The 16,065-nt window shown below is 43.7% G+C and overlaps 1 protein-coding gene across 4 annotated transcripts in view; it reads left to right on the forward strand.

Annotated features, from left to right (window-relative positions):
• LOC122884120 (protein NLRC3-like) overlaps positions 1 to 14,644 on the forward strand; it is a 34,030-nt gene extending 19,386 nt beyond the window's left edge. For 2 of the 4 annotated variants that reach the window (XM_044213535.1, XM_044213539.1), the window contains 7 exons: positions 7,882 to 7,945; positions 8,108 to 8,336; positions 8,495 to 10,298; positions 10,397 to 10,570; positions 11,399 to 11,572; positions 13,197 to 13,243; positions 13,398 to 14,644. In XM_044213535.1, the coding sequence (XP_044069470.1) occupies positions 7,882 to 7,945; positions 8,108 to 8,336; positions 8,495 to 10,298; positions 10,397 to 10,570; positions 11,399 to 11,572; positions 13,197 to 13,243; positions 13,398 to 13,957 (3,052 nt within the window). In that variant the 3' untranslated portion in view covers positions 13,958 to 14,644. Of the gene's footprint in view, positions 1 to 5,560; positions 5,808 to 6,625; positions 6,679 to 6,910; positions 7,034 to 7,560; positions 7,678 to 7,881; positions 7,946 to 8,107; positions 8,337 to 8,494; positions 10,299 to 10,396; positions 10,571 to 11,398; positions 11,573 to 13,196; positions 13,244 to 13,397 lie in introns of those variants that run through there. The other 2 variants (XM_044213540.1, XM_044213537.1) reach the window with 2 other exon arrangements.
• Positions 14,645 to 16,065: the final 1,421 nt, after the last annotated feature.

Genomic DNA, 16,065 nt, shown 5'->3' on the forward strand with positions numbered 1-16,065 from the left:
GAACCTGGGCGAGAGCTCGTCCGACCTCAAGACAAACAATAGGCCTGATTAGTGATTACTGGGCCGTCATGGAAACTATTAGGTCAGTTTCAGGTGAAACTAGCTAAACAACAGATACTCAGGTAGACTCCTCCTGAGGGCGGGGCTTAAGCAACACAGAGTAGCTTAAATTTCTGAGTTCTCAGACCATAACATGTACAAACTGAGATCGATCTGATAGATAGGATTTTTAACCAGCTTAGTGCGGTTCCTTTAATGCCAATTACATGCTCCAGTCTCTGTAATAGGATGTGATGGTCAATGGTGTGAGCAGCACTAAGATCTAACAAGACAGAAGTACAGAGACAATTTTATTTATGCCATGACACCTTTTCCTCCTCATTTTTCAGTTTTATTTTCTCACTCAATCAATAAAGTTGTATCAGATCCTAACTTTTGGTTTATCGTGTGTTTGCACCTGTCAGGATGCTGGGAGTCACCTGCGGCTGCACGGAAGCGGCGGATCCACCCCTGCAACATGTGCGGGAAGGAGTTTAATCACAGCTCCAGCCTGTCGCGCCACCGCCTCATCCACAAGAAAGGAAAAGGCCTCCCCAAGGACGTCGGCCTCGGCCCCAACATGGCCGCCCTGCGCCACTCGCTGAAGGCCGGCGTCAAGAACAAGAAGACCAAGAGGCAGCAGCAGAGGCAGGGCGGAGATAAGTTCTACGCCTGCCCGCGTAGTTCTGGACCAGTTCTCACCAGTTCTGGACCAGTTGGGGACAGATTCTGGGCCGCTTGTGGCAGTTTGTTTGTCCAGGTTTGGGGAACTGGAACTGGTTGATTCTTCTCTGGTGTAGATAGCAGCAGGACATCATATACGGTCGTATGGCGGGGGGATCTCCACATATGGTCATATCCATATATGGTCATAACTGACCCTTAGCGAATTGCTCTTAAGGATGGGATTAGATTTAAAGTGTTACCCCCGTGCCCCGCCCCGCCCCTCCTCCACCTGTCTGTTAGGTTGCACACGGACTACAGACTATACCCTGGGGAAGCCATTCCCTGCATCTATGGCCTTCCCAAAATTCACAAAGAGAATGTCCCACTCAGACCCATCGTGTGCAGCACAGATTCCATCACATACAACATAGCCAAACATTTGACCACAATCTTGGCTCCGCTGGTGGGGAACACAGTACATCATGTGGAAAACACACAGAAATTTGTGGACAAAGTGAAACATCTCCAGTTGGACCCAGATGACGTTATGGTTTCTTATGATGTAGTGTCCTTGTTCACCTGCATCCCGACCTCAGAAGCAGTGACAGCGGTGATGAGAAGACTGCAGGAGGACTCCACCTTGCAGCAAAGGACCAAGCTTACACCTGGACACATCTGCAAACTATTAGACATCTGTCTCAACACAACCTACTTCCAGTTCCGGGGACACTTCTACAGACAGATTCACGGCTGTGCTATGGGCTCTCCGGTCTCTCCCATTGTGGCCAACCTGTACATGGAACAGTTTGAGAAGAAGGCATTATCCTCGTTCCCGGGCACACCACCAAGTCATTGGTACCGCTACGTGGATGACACCTTTGTGAAAATCAAGAAACAAGACTTCTCAGCGTTCTCAGAGCATATTAATACTGTGGACCCCAACATCAAGTTCACGCGTGAGGACGCTAAAGAGAACCGCTTGGCCTTTCTTGATTGTTCTACTCTCAGAGGAGAGGACGGAAAGCTCCAGATAGAAGTGTACAGGAAACCAACACATACGGATCAATACTTGCTCTTTGACTCACACCATCCTCTACAGCACAAGCTGGGTGTAATCCGGACATTACAACACAGAGCCCAATAAGTGCCCACCGGCTCAGAGGGTAAGAAGAAAGAGGAAAGGCATGTCCAGAATGCACTCTCAGCCTGTGGTTATCCTACTTGGGCTATCAACAAAGTTAAAAGAGCCAAAAAACAGGACAAAAGTGTAACTGAACCAAGAAGGAACGGTGTCTCCATTCCTTATGTATCTGGACTGTCTGAAAAACTACAAAGGATCTTTAGACAGCACGATGTTCCTGTTTTCTTTAAACCAGGCAACACTTTAAGACAGAAACTCGTTCACCCTAAGGACAAGATGCCCACACAGAAACAGAGCAATGTAGTTTACTCCATTCAGTGCAGTGAGGAAAACAGCAAAGAACGGTACATAGGCGAGACCAAACAGCCACTTCACAAAAGACTTTATCAGCACAGACTTGGGATTGCAGAGCGCCGTGCATTTGCATCTAAAAGCTACAAACCACACGTTTGAAGACAGCGAGGTGAAGAGTCTAAGTAGAGAGAAGAGTTGGTTTGAACGGGGCATCAAGGAAGCCATTTTTGTGAAGAAAGAGAACCCCTCTTTGAACAGAAATGGTGGTCTGAGATTTAATCTGCCCAAAGTCTATCAGAGTGTATTAACACCTTGGTCACGCCAATCACATGCTAATCAGGCACTTAACAGTGATGAAGTAGATGCAGCCAGAAAACAATAGGTCTGATTACTGATTACTGGGCCATCATGGAAACTATTAGGTCAGTTTCAGGTGAAACTAGCTATTAACAGATACTCAGGCAGATTCCCTCCTGAGGGCAGGGCTTATGTAACTCAGAGTAGCTTAAATTTCCAGTTTTTTCACAATTGAGAATGACTTCCGGATGGGAGCCGAAACGTCTTGATTCTGAAAACAGCGTCCAGATGACTACGACTGAAACCTTTTCTACGATAGAACACTCCTGGACGAATGAGGGACGACACCGCCAGTGATGAGGGAGGTGCAGCCAGAAAACAATAGGCCTGATTACTGATTACTGGGCCATCATGGAAACAATTAGGTCAGTTTCAGGTGAAACTAGGCAGGGTAATCAACAGATACTCAGGTAGACTCCTTCCTGAGGGCGGGGCTTAAGCAACACAGAGTAGCTTAAATTTCTGAGTTCTCAGACCATTTTCACAATTGAGAATGACTTCTGGATGGGAGCCGAAACGTCTTGATTCTGAAAACAGCGTCCAGACGACCACGACTGAAGGTGTAGAGAGATGAGTGATCAGCTCCCCCCAGTGGTCGGAGTGAGACACTGCAGCTCTCTCCATACAACACTGTTCATGTTAATGGAGCAACAGTGAATTTCCCATTTATTCACTTTGTTGATGTTTCAGAAAATCCTCATATGAAGAGCTTTAAGCCTGGAACCGAGCCAACCAACTACTGATGAATCGTGACCATGAATCATTTGATTCGGAGAAAAAACAGGCAAAGGTACAAGACTGTTACACTTTAGGATTGTGGGTAGTGTAGTACTTCTCCATGAGATCGCTAATGAAACATGTTTTTCTTAAAACCAGGTTGATTTCATACGGACTCGTGGCTTCTACAGGAGCACAAACCATCGTCTCACGGCTCGCAGTCAGTCTACCGTGGATGGTTACGACATCACGGGCAATAATCGATTCAGAATATGAGGATTTTCACTTCGGGAACCTCGCTGTTGATCTCTAGACACACATACTACCAATCCTTTCAGAATAAAATATAGCTGACTTCCTGTCTGTTCCAGCGTGTAGCAGTAGAATCCAACACATTTCAGTCCTATAAACTCCAGAGAAGAAGAGACAGAATCCGTTTCTGGATGAATCTGTAGTTCCAGATGTTCCAGATGTTGCAGATGTGCAGCTGCTTTCACTCCGACTGAGCAGAGCGATCCTGATGCAACATGACTAACAAGGAGGACAGCATCAAAAGCTCAGAATCAGAAATACTTTATTGATCTCCTAGGGGAAACTCTTTTGTTACAGAGTTTCCCCGCGGGGATCAATAAAAGCTGCTCTGCTTTGTCTCGTAGCGGCGCTTCACTTCACCGCTTGTAATAATCGCCACGGTCTCTGAACGTACGAGACGTCCTGGTTTGAGCCGCCTGTGGAAGACTGAACATGTACGAGTCGGTTCTGGATTAAAATTCTCTTTTAGAGCACGCCATGTGACATCACTTCCTGTCTCGGCTCTGCTCTCCCTGTGTGTGTGTTCCTCACTCACTGACTCGTCGCAGTGCTCATCGGAATCCACAGATTTGATTGGCTGAGTAGCATCACGTGACATGATTTACGCATGAAACTGGTCTTCCTGCTAAAGTAAAGGCTGGAAAAGCTGCGCAGGTTGAAATAGAAACGCTCCGTCAAAACTGAATCATTATCTCGATGTTCTCGACAGCAGACGGGCAGAAACTAACAGCTTGGAGCAAAAGGGCTCTAATAACTAATTAAGTTTTTATTTTTTTCAAATAAAACAAATCTTTGTGCCGCAAACTGAGTGTTTATTTGACAATATAACGCAATAAAGTCTATATTATTTCAGAGCTAAAAATCAGTTCAAGGGGCAAAAAACAACAACAAACAAACAAGGTGAGGAGTCCATAAACAGCTCGGAAGGAACCGAAGAAGAAGAAGAAGAAGAAGAAGAAGAGTCCTCCCGTCGTCTGATAATATTTTCACGTGTTTGTGATATTTAAAAGAAAATGGTCTTATTTTGAAACCGTGTTTGCTTCCTGTGTGCAGGTTACTTTCACTTTGTGCTCGTCGTGTTGCAGCTGCAGCGGACGCTGTTCGCTTTCATTCTGCCCTCTCTACACTCCATTTCCCATCAGCCACCTGGGGAGAGAGCTGGGAGCTACCGTCAGCTTCTCATCTGTCCGTCACAGGCCACGCCCACCTGCCACCACATTTCCCATCAGCCCCAGGACCTGTATATCTGATGGCTTTCAGTCAGAACTCAGCACGTAGAGCATTATGGGAAACTGAGTCTCCACAGAAAAGATTCATAACAACATTCAAACCTGTTGTTGAGTGCTGAGATCCGACGGCAGCAGGTCGGTTTGATTTTACGGAAGTTTATTAACGACAAACAAAAACTACGGAACGCACAAATAAACTCAAACAGTAAACCGGCGTCAGAGAGCGACGGCCGAGCTGTGACATCGTGAACAAAAACTCCAGCTTTAAAAACCATCAGATATTTTCAAACAAACCCTCTGCTCCTCCAATCAAATCAAAGTGTCTTTCTCTCTTCAAATCCTATTGGTTTACAGTAGAATCTGCCACCGTGTTGGTTATCGTCCCGTTTCATCAGAAAATGTTACGATGCAGTAAAGAAATTGATTTTCTGAGATCAATCAGGTAGTTTTTTCTCAAACTTTTGAACACTCGAACCTCATAATTATGACTTCAATATATATATATAATTAGTCTCATAATTCAGATTTATGTCACAAAGTAAATCTTTTTTTTCACTCGATCTCTTCTGTAGAGTTCAGAGGAAAAAGTCAGAATCTGAAATAAATCTTGAATTTAATATTTAACTTCCTTTTAATTTCATGTTTTTTAGAATTCTGATGTTTTTGCTAATTTTTTGAGGGATATCCAAAACTAAAATATAATTATTATATACTATAATTATTTTTTTTTTACGTGGCCCTGATGTTCTTCCGTACAACTGAATCAAAAAACAACTTGTTACAGAGTTTCCCCTAGCGGCGCTTCACTTCGCCGGTCTCTGAACGTACCAGTCCTGGTTTGAGCCGCCAGGTTACTTTCACTTTGTGCTGGTCGCGTCGCAGCTGCAGCTCTGAGCGACACTGTCCCCTCTGTGACTCCTGAAGGAGGCTTTGCTCGTGTTGGTTAGTTCCAGTCTGACAGCAGAAACCGGGACTTCACAGCTCCACTGACAGCCAGCAGACGAACACGAAGACCTTTCTCCATCTTCCTGCCAGCGTTCAAAGCGAAAGTAGTGAGTCCGTGTTTATGTGCAGTGCTTGACTTCTGAATATTTGATATTGTAATAAATGATTACATAGTGAAAGGCTCATCTTAAACACACTCGTTTCACCGCCAGGATCTGATCCATTCGGTCCGATAACATTTGGAAAGTAAGTATAGAAGTAAAAGTAGTCCGTATACAAAATGGCCTCCGTCAGTGTTGTGTTATTATATTAGAGGTGGTTCTTATTGATTATTAACATGTAATCAGCTGGAGCTCATTTTAACCTAAAAACCTCCACTGGGACACACTCCAAGTGTCTTTTCATGTATTTGTACATTCAAACATTCGTGGGACAGTTTGATCCACAAAAGTCTCGGCACTGTTTGATCACTTCTCTTCGTCTGGATGAAGCGGTAAGGACTCAATCAATAGTTTGATTTCAGAGTGAAACATGAAACCAGCTCAGTGACAGCTGTGTGCCGAGTGAACCAGCGATAATAAGAAGCTTCTCTCGCTCGTCCTGACCACTGACCAATGAGAACTAGCAGCATCTTCTCTGTCCAACAACAAAGCACTATCGATCCATGTATTGATCAGCTTGAAGTGTTCACAGGATGAAAAGTGATGAGAAAAGAGTTCAGTCCTGTTTTCTAACTGCTTCTTGAGTCTGAGCAGCGTCTGACGAGCCAACAGATTCACCTGACTCTGATATGAAACACAGAGAAGCAGCCAATCAGGGAGCAGCAGCTGATATTTGAAAGGATGAATGAGTGATGCTGAGTTTTCAGTGCTGATCAGTGATTGGACCGATGCTTCCTGCTCTGCTCTCTGTGTTTCCTCTACAGGTGAAGGCAGAGCGTCTCTGGGAGCTGATGTGAGTTCAGCAGCAGCTGCCAAGGTAACATGATTGATTCTGGATTATCGGACTAGCTGCCGCTCTGACTGGATATAGTCAGTATAGTAGAACATTTCAAATGTTGAAGAGCTTTTCAAAGCCAGTCCAGCAGCATTCCTGCTCTGCATGGAAACTGTCAGATAGTATTGAGGTGAAGGAGCTGCTTCGTCCAGTCAGAGCGCTGTGTGTTTGTCATGTGACTGAGAGGGATGATGAGTAAAATGTCTCCCAGCAGGCTGCTGTGTTTGTGTGAAGGTGTGGGCTCTGCTATGGATCAGAGTGAGGACAGACAGGAGGGAGTCCCCCCCTCTAAAACCACTCTGTGTGGGGAACATGACACGAGGACCGAAGCTCAGAGGTGAGGCGAGGATCTCTGACCGTCCATGACTCTTCTCCACGTCACAGAGCATTTGATTCTCCATTTCAAACACACACATTTATCTGAGCTGAAGTACGCAGTTGTCAGTGTTAAAACAGGGCTGGGCGATCTGATCTCAGATCTGTATCAGGAGAAACTGTCACCTTTAGCTTCATGATGAGAAATGTAACAGCAACACGTGTTTGAATCAGTCAGAGCAGATTTGCTGACTGCTGATGTTTGTCCTGAGTCATTCCAGTCTGACCAGTTCCACATGCTGGTCTTCTGGACTGGACTGTGAGCTGATTGGTGGGTTGAACATGTGGTTTGATGATGTCGGTTGTTGTAGCTGCTCTCACTTTATGTTGACATTTGTCATCAGTGACTTCTGTTCAGTAACACGTCCATTGTTCTTACTGTCCAGCCCTGAATTCAGACATTTACAATTTCTACATCATTTCACAAAGTCTTTTGTTAAGTGAGAATGTTTCTAAATATGTGAACTTTAATGAATTTCTTTCTATCAGGGTCCATCAGAGACCAGACTGTCCTGAACCTGAACCCAGCTGTGTGTCCATGAAGAGTGACTGGTCTATGCATCATCCTATAGAATTCAAAGATGGACGCCACTCTGTTGATCAAAGGTGAGGATTTCAAAGTGATGATGAAAACAAAACACTGAGCTGTTGATTCTCAGTGGGATCAGCAGGACTAGTGAACCTTTACCACTACAGGGAGTCATCTGATTGACTGTTCACATCCCAGCATCACTTCATGGACCTTTACCTTGTGTTTGTCTCTGTGTGGACGGACATAATGTGAGCTAATTCTGCATGATTCCTCCGCAGAGTCGACCAGGAGAGCTCAGAGGTTCCCAGTGGTCATCAAACACATCTGGACTCCATATTTATGGTCTGTACATGTACAACAACTACTTTTACATCTATTCTGTTCACAGTAATCTCCACGCTGCACTTTTCAGACCAGTGGATCGTCAGTCTGTCCAACATGGATCTGATGTTTGGTTCCATGATTTTAGTTTGATTGTTTCATTCATATAATATTCTGTTCCAGCTGCTGGAGGAGAACATTGTCACTTTTGTGAAGAACGAGCTGAAGAAGATGCAGAAGGTTCTGAGTTCAGATTACCCAGAATGCTTAGAGAGTCAGAGGGAGGATGAGGAGGTGTTGGACGGTGAGGAGGAAGAGCAGAGGAGGAGCAGCAGAGAGGCATTTCTGAAGATCACACTGCACTTCCTGAGGAGAATGAAGCAGGAGGATCTGGCTGACCGTCTGCAGAGCAGTAAGATGATTTCTCTAAAGATTTAACATGCTGGATAAACATTTACTGATGTCTCAAGAGATGGAGGAAAATATATTCATATACTCATTCTTTAAGGAAATGAAATGATCAAATATTTACTTCAACTTAGTGATTTTATTTGTTGTGTGTTCATTCAGGAAGTCATTCTGCTGTTTGTCAGCGTAAACTTAAATCTCACCTGAAGAAGAAGTTCCAGTGTGTGTTTGAGGGGATCGCTAAAGCAGGAAACCCAACCCCTCTGAACCAGATCTACACAGAGCTCTACATCACAGAGGGAGGGACTGCAGAGGTCAACGATGAACATGAGGTCAGACAGATTGAAACAGCATCCAGGAAACCAGACAGACCAGAAACAACAATCAGACAAGAAGACATCTTTAAACCCTCACCTGGAAGAGATGAACCAATCAGAACGGTGATGACAAAGGGAGTGGCTGGCATTGGGAAAACAGTCTTAACACAGAAGTTCACTCTGGACTGGGCTGAAGACAAAGCCAACCAGGACATACACTTCACATTTCCATTCACCTTCAGAGAGCTGAATGTGCTGAAACAGAAAAAGTTCAGCTTGGTGGAACTTGTTCATCACTTCTTTACTGAAACGAAAGAAGCAGGAATCTGCAGGTTTGAAGAGTTCCAGGTTGTGTTCATCTTTGACGGTCTGGATGAATGTCGACTTCCTCTGGACTTCCACAATAATGAGGTCCTGACTGATGTTACAGAGTCCACCTCAGTGGATGTGCTGCTGACAAACCTCATCAGGGGGAACCTGCTTCCCTCTGCTCGCCTCTGGATAACCACACGACCTGCAGCAGCCAATCAGATCCCTCCTGGGTGTGTTGACATGGTGACGGAGGTCAGAGGGTTCACTGACCCACAGAAGGAGGACTACTTCAGGAAGAGATTCACAGATGAGGAGCAGGCCAGCAGAATCATCTCCCACATCAAGACATCACGAAGCCTCCACATCATGTGCCACATCCCAGTCTTCTGCTGGATCACTGCTACAGTTCTGGAGGAGGTGTTGAAGACCAGAGAGGGAGGAGAGCTGCCCAAGACCCTGACTGAGATGTACATCCACTTCCTGGTGGTTCAGTCCAAACTGAAGAACATCAAGTATGATGGAAGAGCTGAGACAGATCCACTCTGGAATAGAAAGAGCAGGAAGATGATTGAGTCTCTAGGAAAACTGGCTTTTGATCAGCTGCAGAAAGGCAACCTGATCTTCTATGAATCAGACCTGACAGAGTGTGGCATCGATATCAGAGCAGCCTCAGTGTACTCAGGAGTGTTCACACAGATCTTTAGAGAGGAGAGAGGGCTGTACCAGGACAAGGTGTTCTGCTTCGTTCATCTGAGCGTTCAGGAGTTTCTGGCTGCTCTTCATGTCCATCTGACGTTCATCAACTCTGGTGTCAATCTGCTGTCAGAAAACAAATTGACCTCCCAGTGGTCTAAAGTCTTCAGAGAGAAACCTAAACTAAAAGATCTACACCAGAGTGCTGTGGACAAGGCTTTACAGAGTCCAAATGGACACCTGGACTTGTTCCTCCGCTTCCTCTTAGGACTTTCACTGCAAACCAATCAGACTCTCCTCCGAGGCTTGCTGACACAGACAGGAAGTGGCTCACAGACCAATCAGGAAACAGTCGAGTACATCAAGATGAAGATCACTAAGAATCTCTCTGCAGAGAAAAGCATCAATCTGTTCCACTGTCTGAATGAACTGAATGATCATTCTCTAGTGGATCAGATCCAACAGTCCCTGAGTTCAGGAAGTCTCTCCACAGATAAACTGTCTCCTGCTCAGTGGTCAGCTCTGGTCTTCATCTTACTGTCATCAGAAAAAGATCTGGACGTGTTTGACCTGAAGAAATACTCTGCTTCAGAGGAGGCTCTTCTGAGGCTGCTGCCAGTGGTCAAAGCCTCCAACAAAGCTCTGTAAGTACAGAGATAGATGGATTTACTGAAATAATAATTAATGCAATGCTATCTTTTAAAGAGGTGAGAAAATAAATAACTCATCATTGTCTCTTCAGACTGAGTGACTGTAACCTCTCAGAGAGAAGCTGTGAAGCTCTGGCGTCAGTGCTCAGCTCCCAGTCCTCTAGTCTGAGAGAGCTGGACTTGAGTAACAACGACCTGCAGGACTCAGGGGTGAAGCTGCTGTCTGCTGGACTGGAGAGTCCACACTGTACACTGGAAACTCTCAGGTCAGGATTCATCAACATGCTTAACTGATGACCATTCAAGTTCTTGTTTATATGAATGGATGAACTTTCTTTACTCAAATTATTTTCAAACCAGTTGTGTTTAGTCAGTTTTTAGACCCTGTGAATAACTTTCAGTGAACATATTTTATATTAGTTTTGTTCTGCCTCTGCTGTTGGAACCTCAAATACCAAAGAGGTACAAACTGAGTCAGGAACTGTGTAACTGACCCAAAGCAAAACGCATACAGCCAGTTCTTCAGTGAACAGTGTTTTTGGAAACAGATACAGTTTCTTTCTAATTTCAAATCAGTGTCTCTGCTGGTGTGATAGTAACTTTTACTCACCATGGTGATCTGACATCTGAGACGCTGTCATTTACCTCGGTGACGTGTCGGAGGTTTGATGTTCGTCCAAACTGTAGTGACAGTCTGTCGCATGCAGCTCTGCATCTAATCAGCTCTCTGTGGCAGTTTCTTCTTCTAACATTTCTTTATGTAGACCTGATTTAACACACCAAGGAGTTAACAGTCACTAACATCAAGATGACAAAGGCTACAGGAAGCTGTAGCTGCTTCACAATAAAAGCCTTAGAACAGTTTACTGGTGGAGCTTTCCTTGTGAAGCAGTGACAGGAAATGTTATATTTGCATTCACAAAAAACTTGAGAGCAGAATGGACAGGAAAACAGTGTTTGCTTCCAGTAATGTTGTGTGATTGTTGATGGACGTTAGTGATAACAGTAAGCTCAACCCACAGTAGCTGACAGTACTGCAGTAGCCTTCCAGCCCTCAGATGATCTGCCATGTGTGTTATTTTGTGTGTTTGCAGGCTGCCAGGCTGTCTGATCACAGAGGAAGGCTGTGTTTCTCTGGCCTCAGCTCTGAGCTCCAACCCCTCCCATCTGAGAGAGCTGGACCTGAGCTACAACCATCCAGGAGACTCAGGAGTGAAGCTGCTGTCTGCTGGACTGGAGGACCCACACTGGAGGCTGGACACTCTCAGGTATGAAGAGGCCTGCTGCAGCCACAGACAATCAGCCTGATAGAGGAACAGCCAGACTCTGTCACACTGTCAGCCTGACACACCAAGCTGACCTCAAACAGCCAGAGCTGGTAACTGACTCATCACACTGTTGGTGTCGCCTCACGACCCAAAATGCTGCAAGACTCCAGACTAGAGCTGCTCGTCAGCTGCAGCCATCACACACAGATGTTCCCCAGCCGAGAGGAAACAACTCGTCAGGAGTTCAAAATTATTGTGGAAAGACAAACATAAGCAGAGAAGTCTATCTTCATGTTACTGTTCACACAGATTTGTCTTATTTAGGACAGCAAATGAGACAATAAATAAACAGATAAACAGTTTTTTTTTTTTCAGAAACATAAGAAGTGAAAATAATGAGTTGTAGCCATCAGCCAATAAGAGGAACCTTGTAAATAATTATTTATTAATTAGTTTATTTCACATGGACAATACAGACAATCATTATTACATAAGAATAATAATAATAAAACTTTATTTATAGAGCACTTATCAAAACAAAGTACAAAGAGCTTCACAGAGAGAGAATCAGAATCAGAAATACTTTATTGATCCCCAAGGGGAAACTCTTTTGCTACAGCAGCTCACTGTCACGTCAGTGCAAACAAAAATAATACACTATAAAACAGGTCAATTCAATTCAATTTTATTTATATAGCGAATAATAGGAATGACAGCTGTAGGAAGAATAACGTGACAGAGCCAATAACAACAACTGTAGCAGCAGTTGTCGAGCAGGTCAGATAAATTAAGTACAAAGTGGATATAAGTATAAATTTAAATAAGTGTAAGGTATAAAGTGGATTTACCGGTTGATGATAAGTATGTACGGTATAATAATAATACAATGTAATAATATAAGTAATAAGTAATAGTGCATGAACTGCCAAGTTAAGTGTAGCTTATTAAGATGATTATGAGACGGTGAATATTGCACAGCAGTAATAGAAGTGAATGAATAAATATCAATAAATTAAACTGAAAACAGAGTATATTGCACTGGAGTATTAAACAGAGCCACAGTGAACAAATACCACAGTTAATGATAAAATACATAAAAACAATAAAATAAGCAGTTCAGGTAAAATCAGGATCTGCTTTCAGATAAAAATGTGTTTTGAGACGAGACTTAAACGAAGACACTGACTCAGACAGCCTGATGTCTTCGGGCAGGTTGATCCAGAGCCTCGGGGCCCTGATGGCAAAAGCTCTGTCCCCCTTAGTTTCCATCCTGGACTCAGGAACAGACAGGAGACCCCTGCCCGAAGATCTCAGACTACGTGAAGGTTCATAAGGGATTACAAGGTCTAAAATATAGTCTGGAGCCATGAAGGGCCTTAAAAGTAATCAACAAGATCTTAAAATCGATCCTGAAACAGGTGTGATGTGGTCGAACCTGGTCCTGGTTTACAGCCGAGCAGCTGAGTCCTGTACAGTCTGCAGTCGTTTCACAGTTTTTAGATTAAGACGAAGCAATGCAGCATGTATTTATGATCAGGTTGTAAATAATAAGTCCAAACTCTGTGTATGAGAGTGATGTAATGTCCATGTCTGCGTGCTGGTCTGACCCCCCTCCTCCTTTCAGGGTGGAGCCCGGTGGAGTCCGATGGCTGAGACCAGGTCTGAGGAAGTGTAAGTGTGTTTTTACTTTCATTCATGAAAACAAAGCAGCACACATTCAGCCATCTTCAAACTGTGACATCACTCATTCACGTCTGTGATGTCATCATCAAACAGATGATAGATTAATAACTGCAGCTGTGTTGTGTCTCGTTCTCTCCATCAGATTCCTGTGAACTCACACTCGACACAAACACAGCAAACCGAAAGATCAAACTGTCTGACGACAACAGGAAGGCGACACATGTGAAGGTGGATCAGCTATATCCTGATCATCCAGACAGGTTTGACCGCTGGCCTCAGCTGCTGTGTAGAAATGGTCTGACTGGTCGCTGTTACTGGGAGGTCGAGTGGAGAGGAAGAGTTGATATATCAGTGAGTTACAGAGGAATCAGCAGGAGAGGAAACAGTGATGGCTGTGTGTTTGGAGGGAATGATCAGTCCTGGAGACTGAGCTGCTCTGATGCTGGTGGTTACTCTGTCTGGCACAATAACAGAAAAACTCCCATCACCACCTCCTCTTCCTCCTCCTCCTCTTCCTCCTTCTCCTCTGACAGAGTAGCAGTGTATGTGGACTGTCCTGCTGGCACTCTGTCCTTCTTCAGAGTCTCCTCTGACACACTGATCCACCTCCACACCTTCAACACCACATTCACTGAACCTCTTTATCCTGGCTTTGGATTCTGGTTCTGGTCTGGTTCCTCAGTGTCTCTGTGTTCTCTGTAGGAGGGAGAGTCTCCTCCTGTTAGAGAAACTTTCTCACTGCAGACCAGATAGTTCAGTCTGTACAGGATCACGCACAGCTGATGTTAGTTAGAACCAACCTGATGTGCTTCCTGTAATAGAGGAGGAAGAGGAGGCCGAGGGAGCTGCATGATCATTGGCTGAAGGAAGCGAAGAGCAAAGGATGCTGGGACGAAGGGATGCATGTGTGAGGGTAATGTGCAGCCGTGAAGAAAATATACGAGACAAATCAGACACGGGGGGGTGGGGCTACCTGAGGAGGAGGATCTGGGTTTATCCTGAGGGGGGCGCTAGAGGAAAGATCATGGACTCATTCAAATCTAAAGGGAACAGAAATCCTGGAGATGCAGTTTGATCTTCTTTTATAACTCTGTGAAAAATGAACATTTTTAGAGGGAAAGTGTTTTTAAGACTAAAATATTAAGTTTAAACTGTGAGTCAAAAACTGAACTTTGTTGTGTTGAAACATTTATTTCTGTGAAGAAACACCTGAAAATGTCAAACAAGAGTCCAAAATTCCAACTTGTAAAGCGCCGGTTTGATTTGAACAAAATAAATTCAACATCTTTGGTCATCGTGTAACAGATTTACTAAGTTTGATAAGTGACGTTGAAATCAAAGTTTCTGGATGATTCTAGATAATAAACGATGCTGGAAACAACGTATAAATGATGTCGAAGCAAAATATTACTGTATCACAATACTGCGTGAAATGAAGGATTTGTTAAATCAGCTTCATTCTCCGCTTTGTTTTGTTCACTTCTACTTCTGACTGTGTGGTCGTTTGGGGAAACTCAAAACAAATACAATCAGATTTTTATCTTTTTAAAAGAGAGACATAAGAAGCGTAAACCAAACTACTGATCAAGAACCAACTCAGCGGCTTATTCAATGAGAGCCTGTAAAACTCAGAGCGATCAGGTATAAAGTCCCAAACTAATGACGAGTTCAAAGAGTCTAAAAGTAGTTTTGAAATGGTTTGAGAGGAATCTGCAGGTTTGAGGACTGGTGTCAAAAATCACTTGTGTTAAAGAGGTGAACTTGTGGAGCAGCTGCAGTGAGGAAATCAATAATCATGTGATCAGACTGACATGTTGGCATTAGTGTAGTAGAGACAGTGTCACATTAGTAAAAGACTCAATAATCTGCAGCTTTTCACTCTGAAATGTTTATTAAAATGATAATGTTACATGTTAATGCTAATGATGCTAATGCTAATGTTAGCTACAAACGTCTTTCTAACAGACTGCAGATGAAGTTGTGTCTGCTCAGTAACACCTGAACATTTCACTCAGAAGAAGATCCTGTTCGACTAAAGGAGGTCAGTTAACTTTATACTTTCGGGGTAGAACAGGAAGTGACCTCACCTTATACCTGAGGACACTTTTGGGGTCATTGCATAGACTAACATTCATTTCCTGGAGACTAACCCAGACCTTAACCAAGTCTTCACCCTGAAATTTAATGATTTACGTTATGGGGACAAAAACTTTATTTACATTCTGTCTCCTAGAAAGTATGTTTATATAATTACTAATAAGGTCAGAGGTCGGGGTGGATGTTGGACGTATAAAGTTTCAGACTTTGACAGCAAAGACCAGAGTCCACGTCTGAGTCCAGAGGTGGAAGAAGTACTCAGATCTTGTACCTTTAGTAAAAGTAGTAATACCACAGTGTAGAAATACTGTTACAAGTAAAAACATTCAAATAGTGTCAGCATCAAAATATACTTAAAATCCCCAAAGTAAAAGTACTCATTATGCAGAATAATATATATTGTATCACTTTATAATAACCATCATTAATCGTAGAAAAGGTTTCAGTCGTAGTCATCTGGACACTGTTTTCAGAATCAAGACGTTTCGGCTCCCATCCGGAAGTCATTCTCAATTGTGGAAAAAATTGGACGGGAACTGGAAATTTAAACTACTCTGAGTTACATAAGCCCTGCCCTCAGGAAGGAATCTGCCTGAGTATCTGTTAATAGCTAGTTTCACCTGAAACTGACCTAATAGTTTCAAGATGGCCCAGTAATCAGTAATCAGGCCTATTGTTCTCTGGCTGCATCTACTTCATCACTGCTAAGTGCC

The sequence above is a fragment of the Siniperca chuatsi genome, linkage group LG11 (genome assembly GCF_020085105.1).
Source record: "Siniperca chuatsi isolate FFG_IHB_CAS linkage group LG11, ASM2008510v1, whole genome shotgun sequence".
Lineage (NCBI taxonomy): Eukaryota > Metazoa > Chordata > Actinopteri > Centrarchiformes > Sinipercidae > Siniperca > Siniperca chuatsi.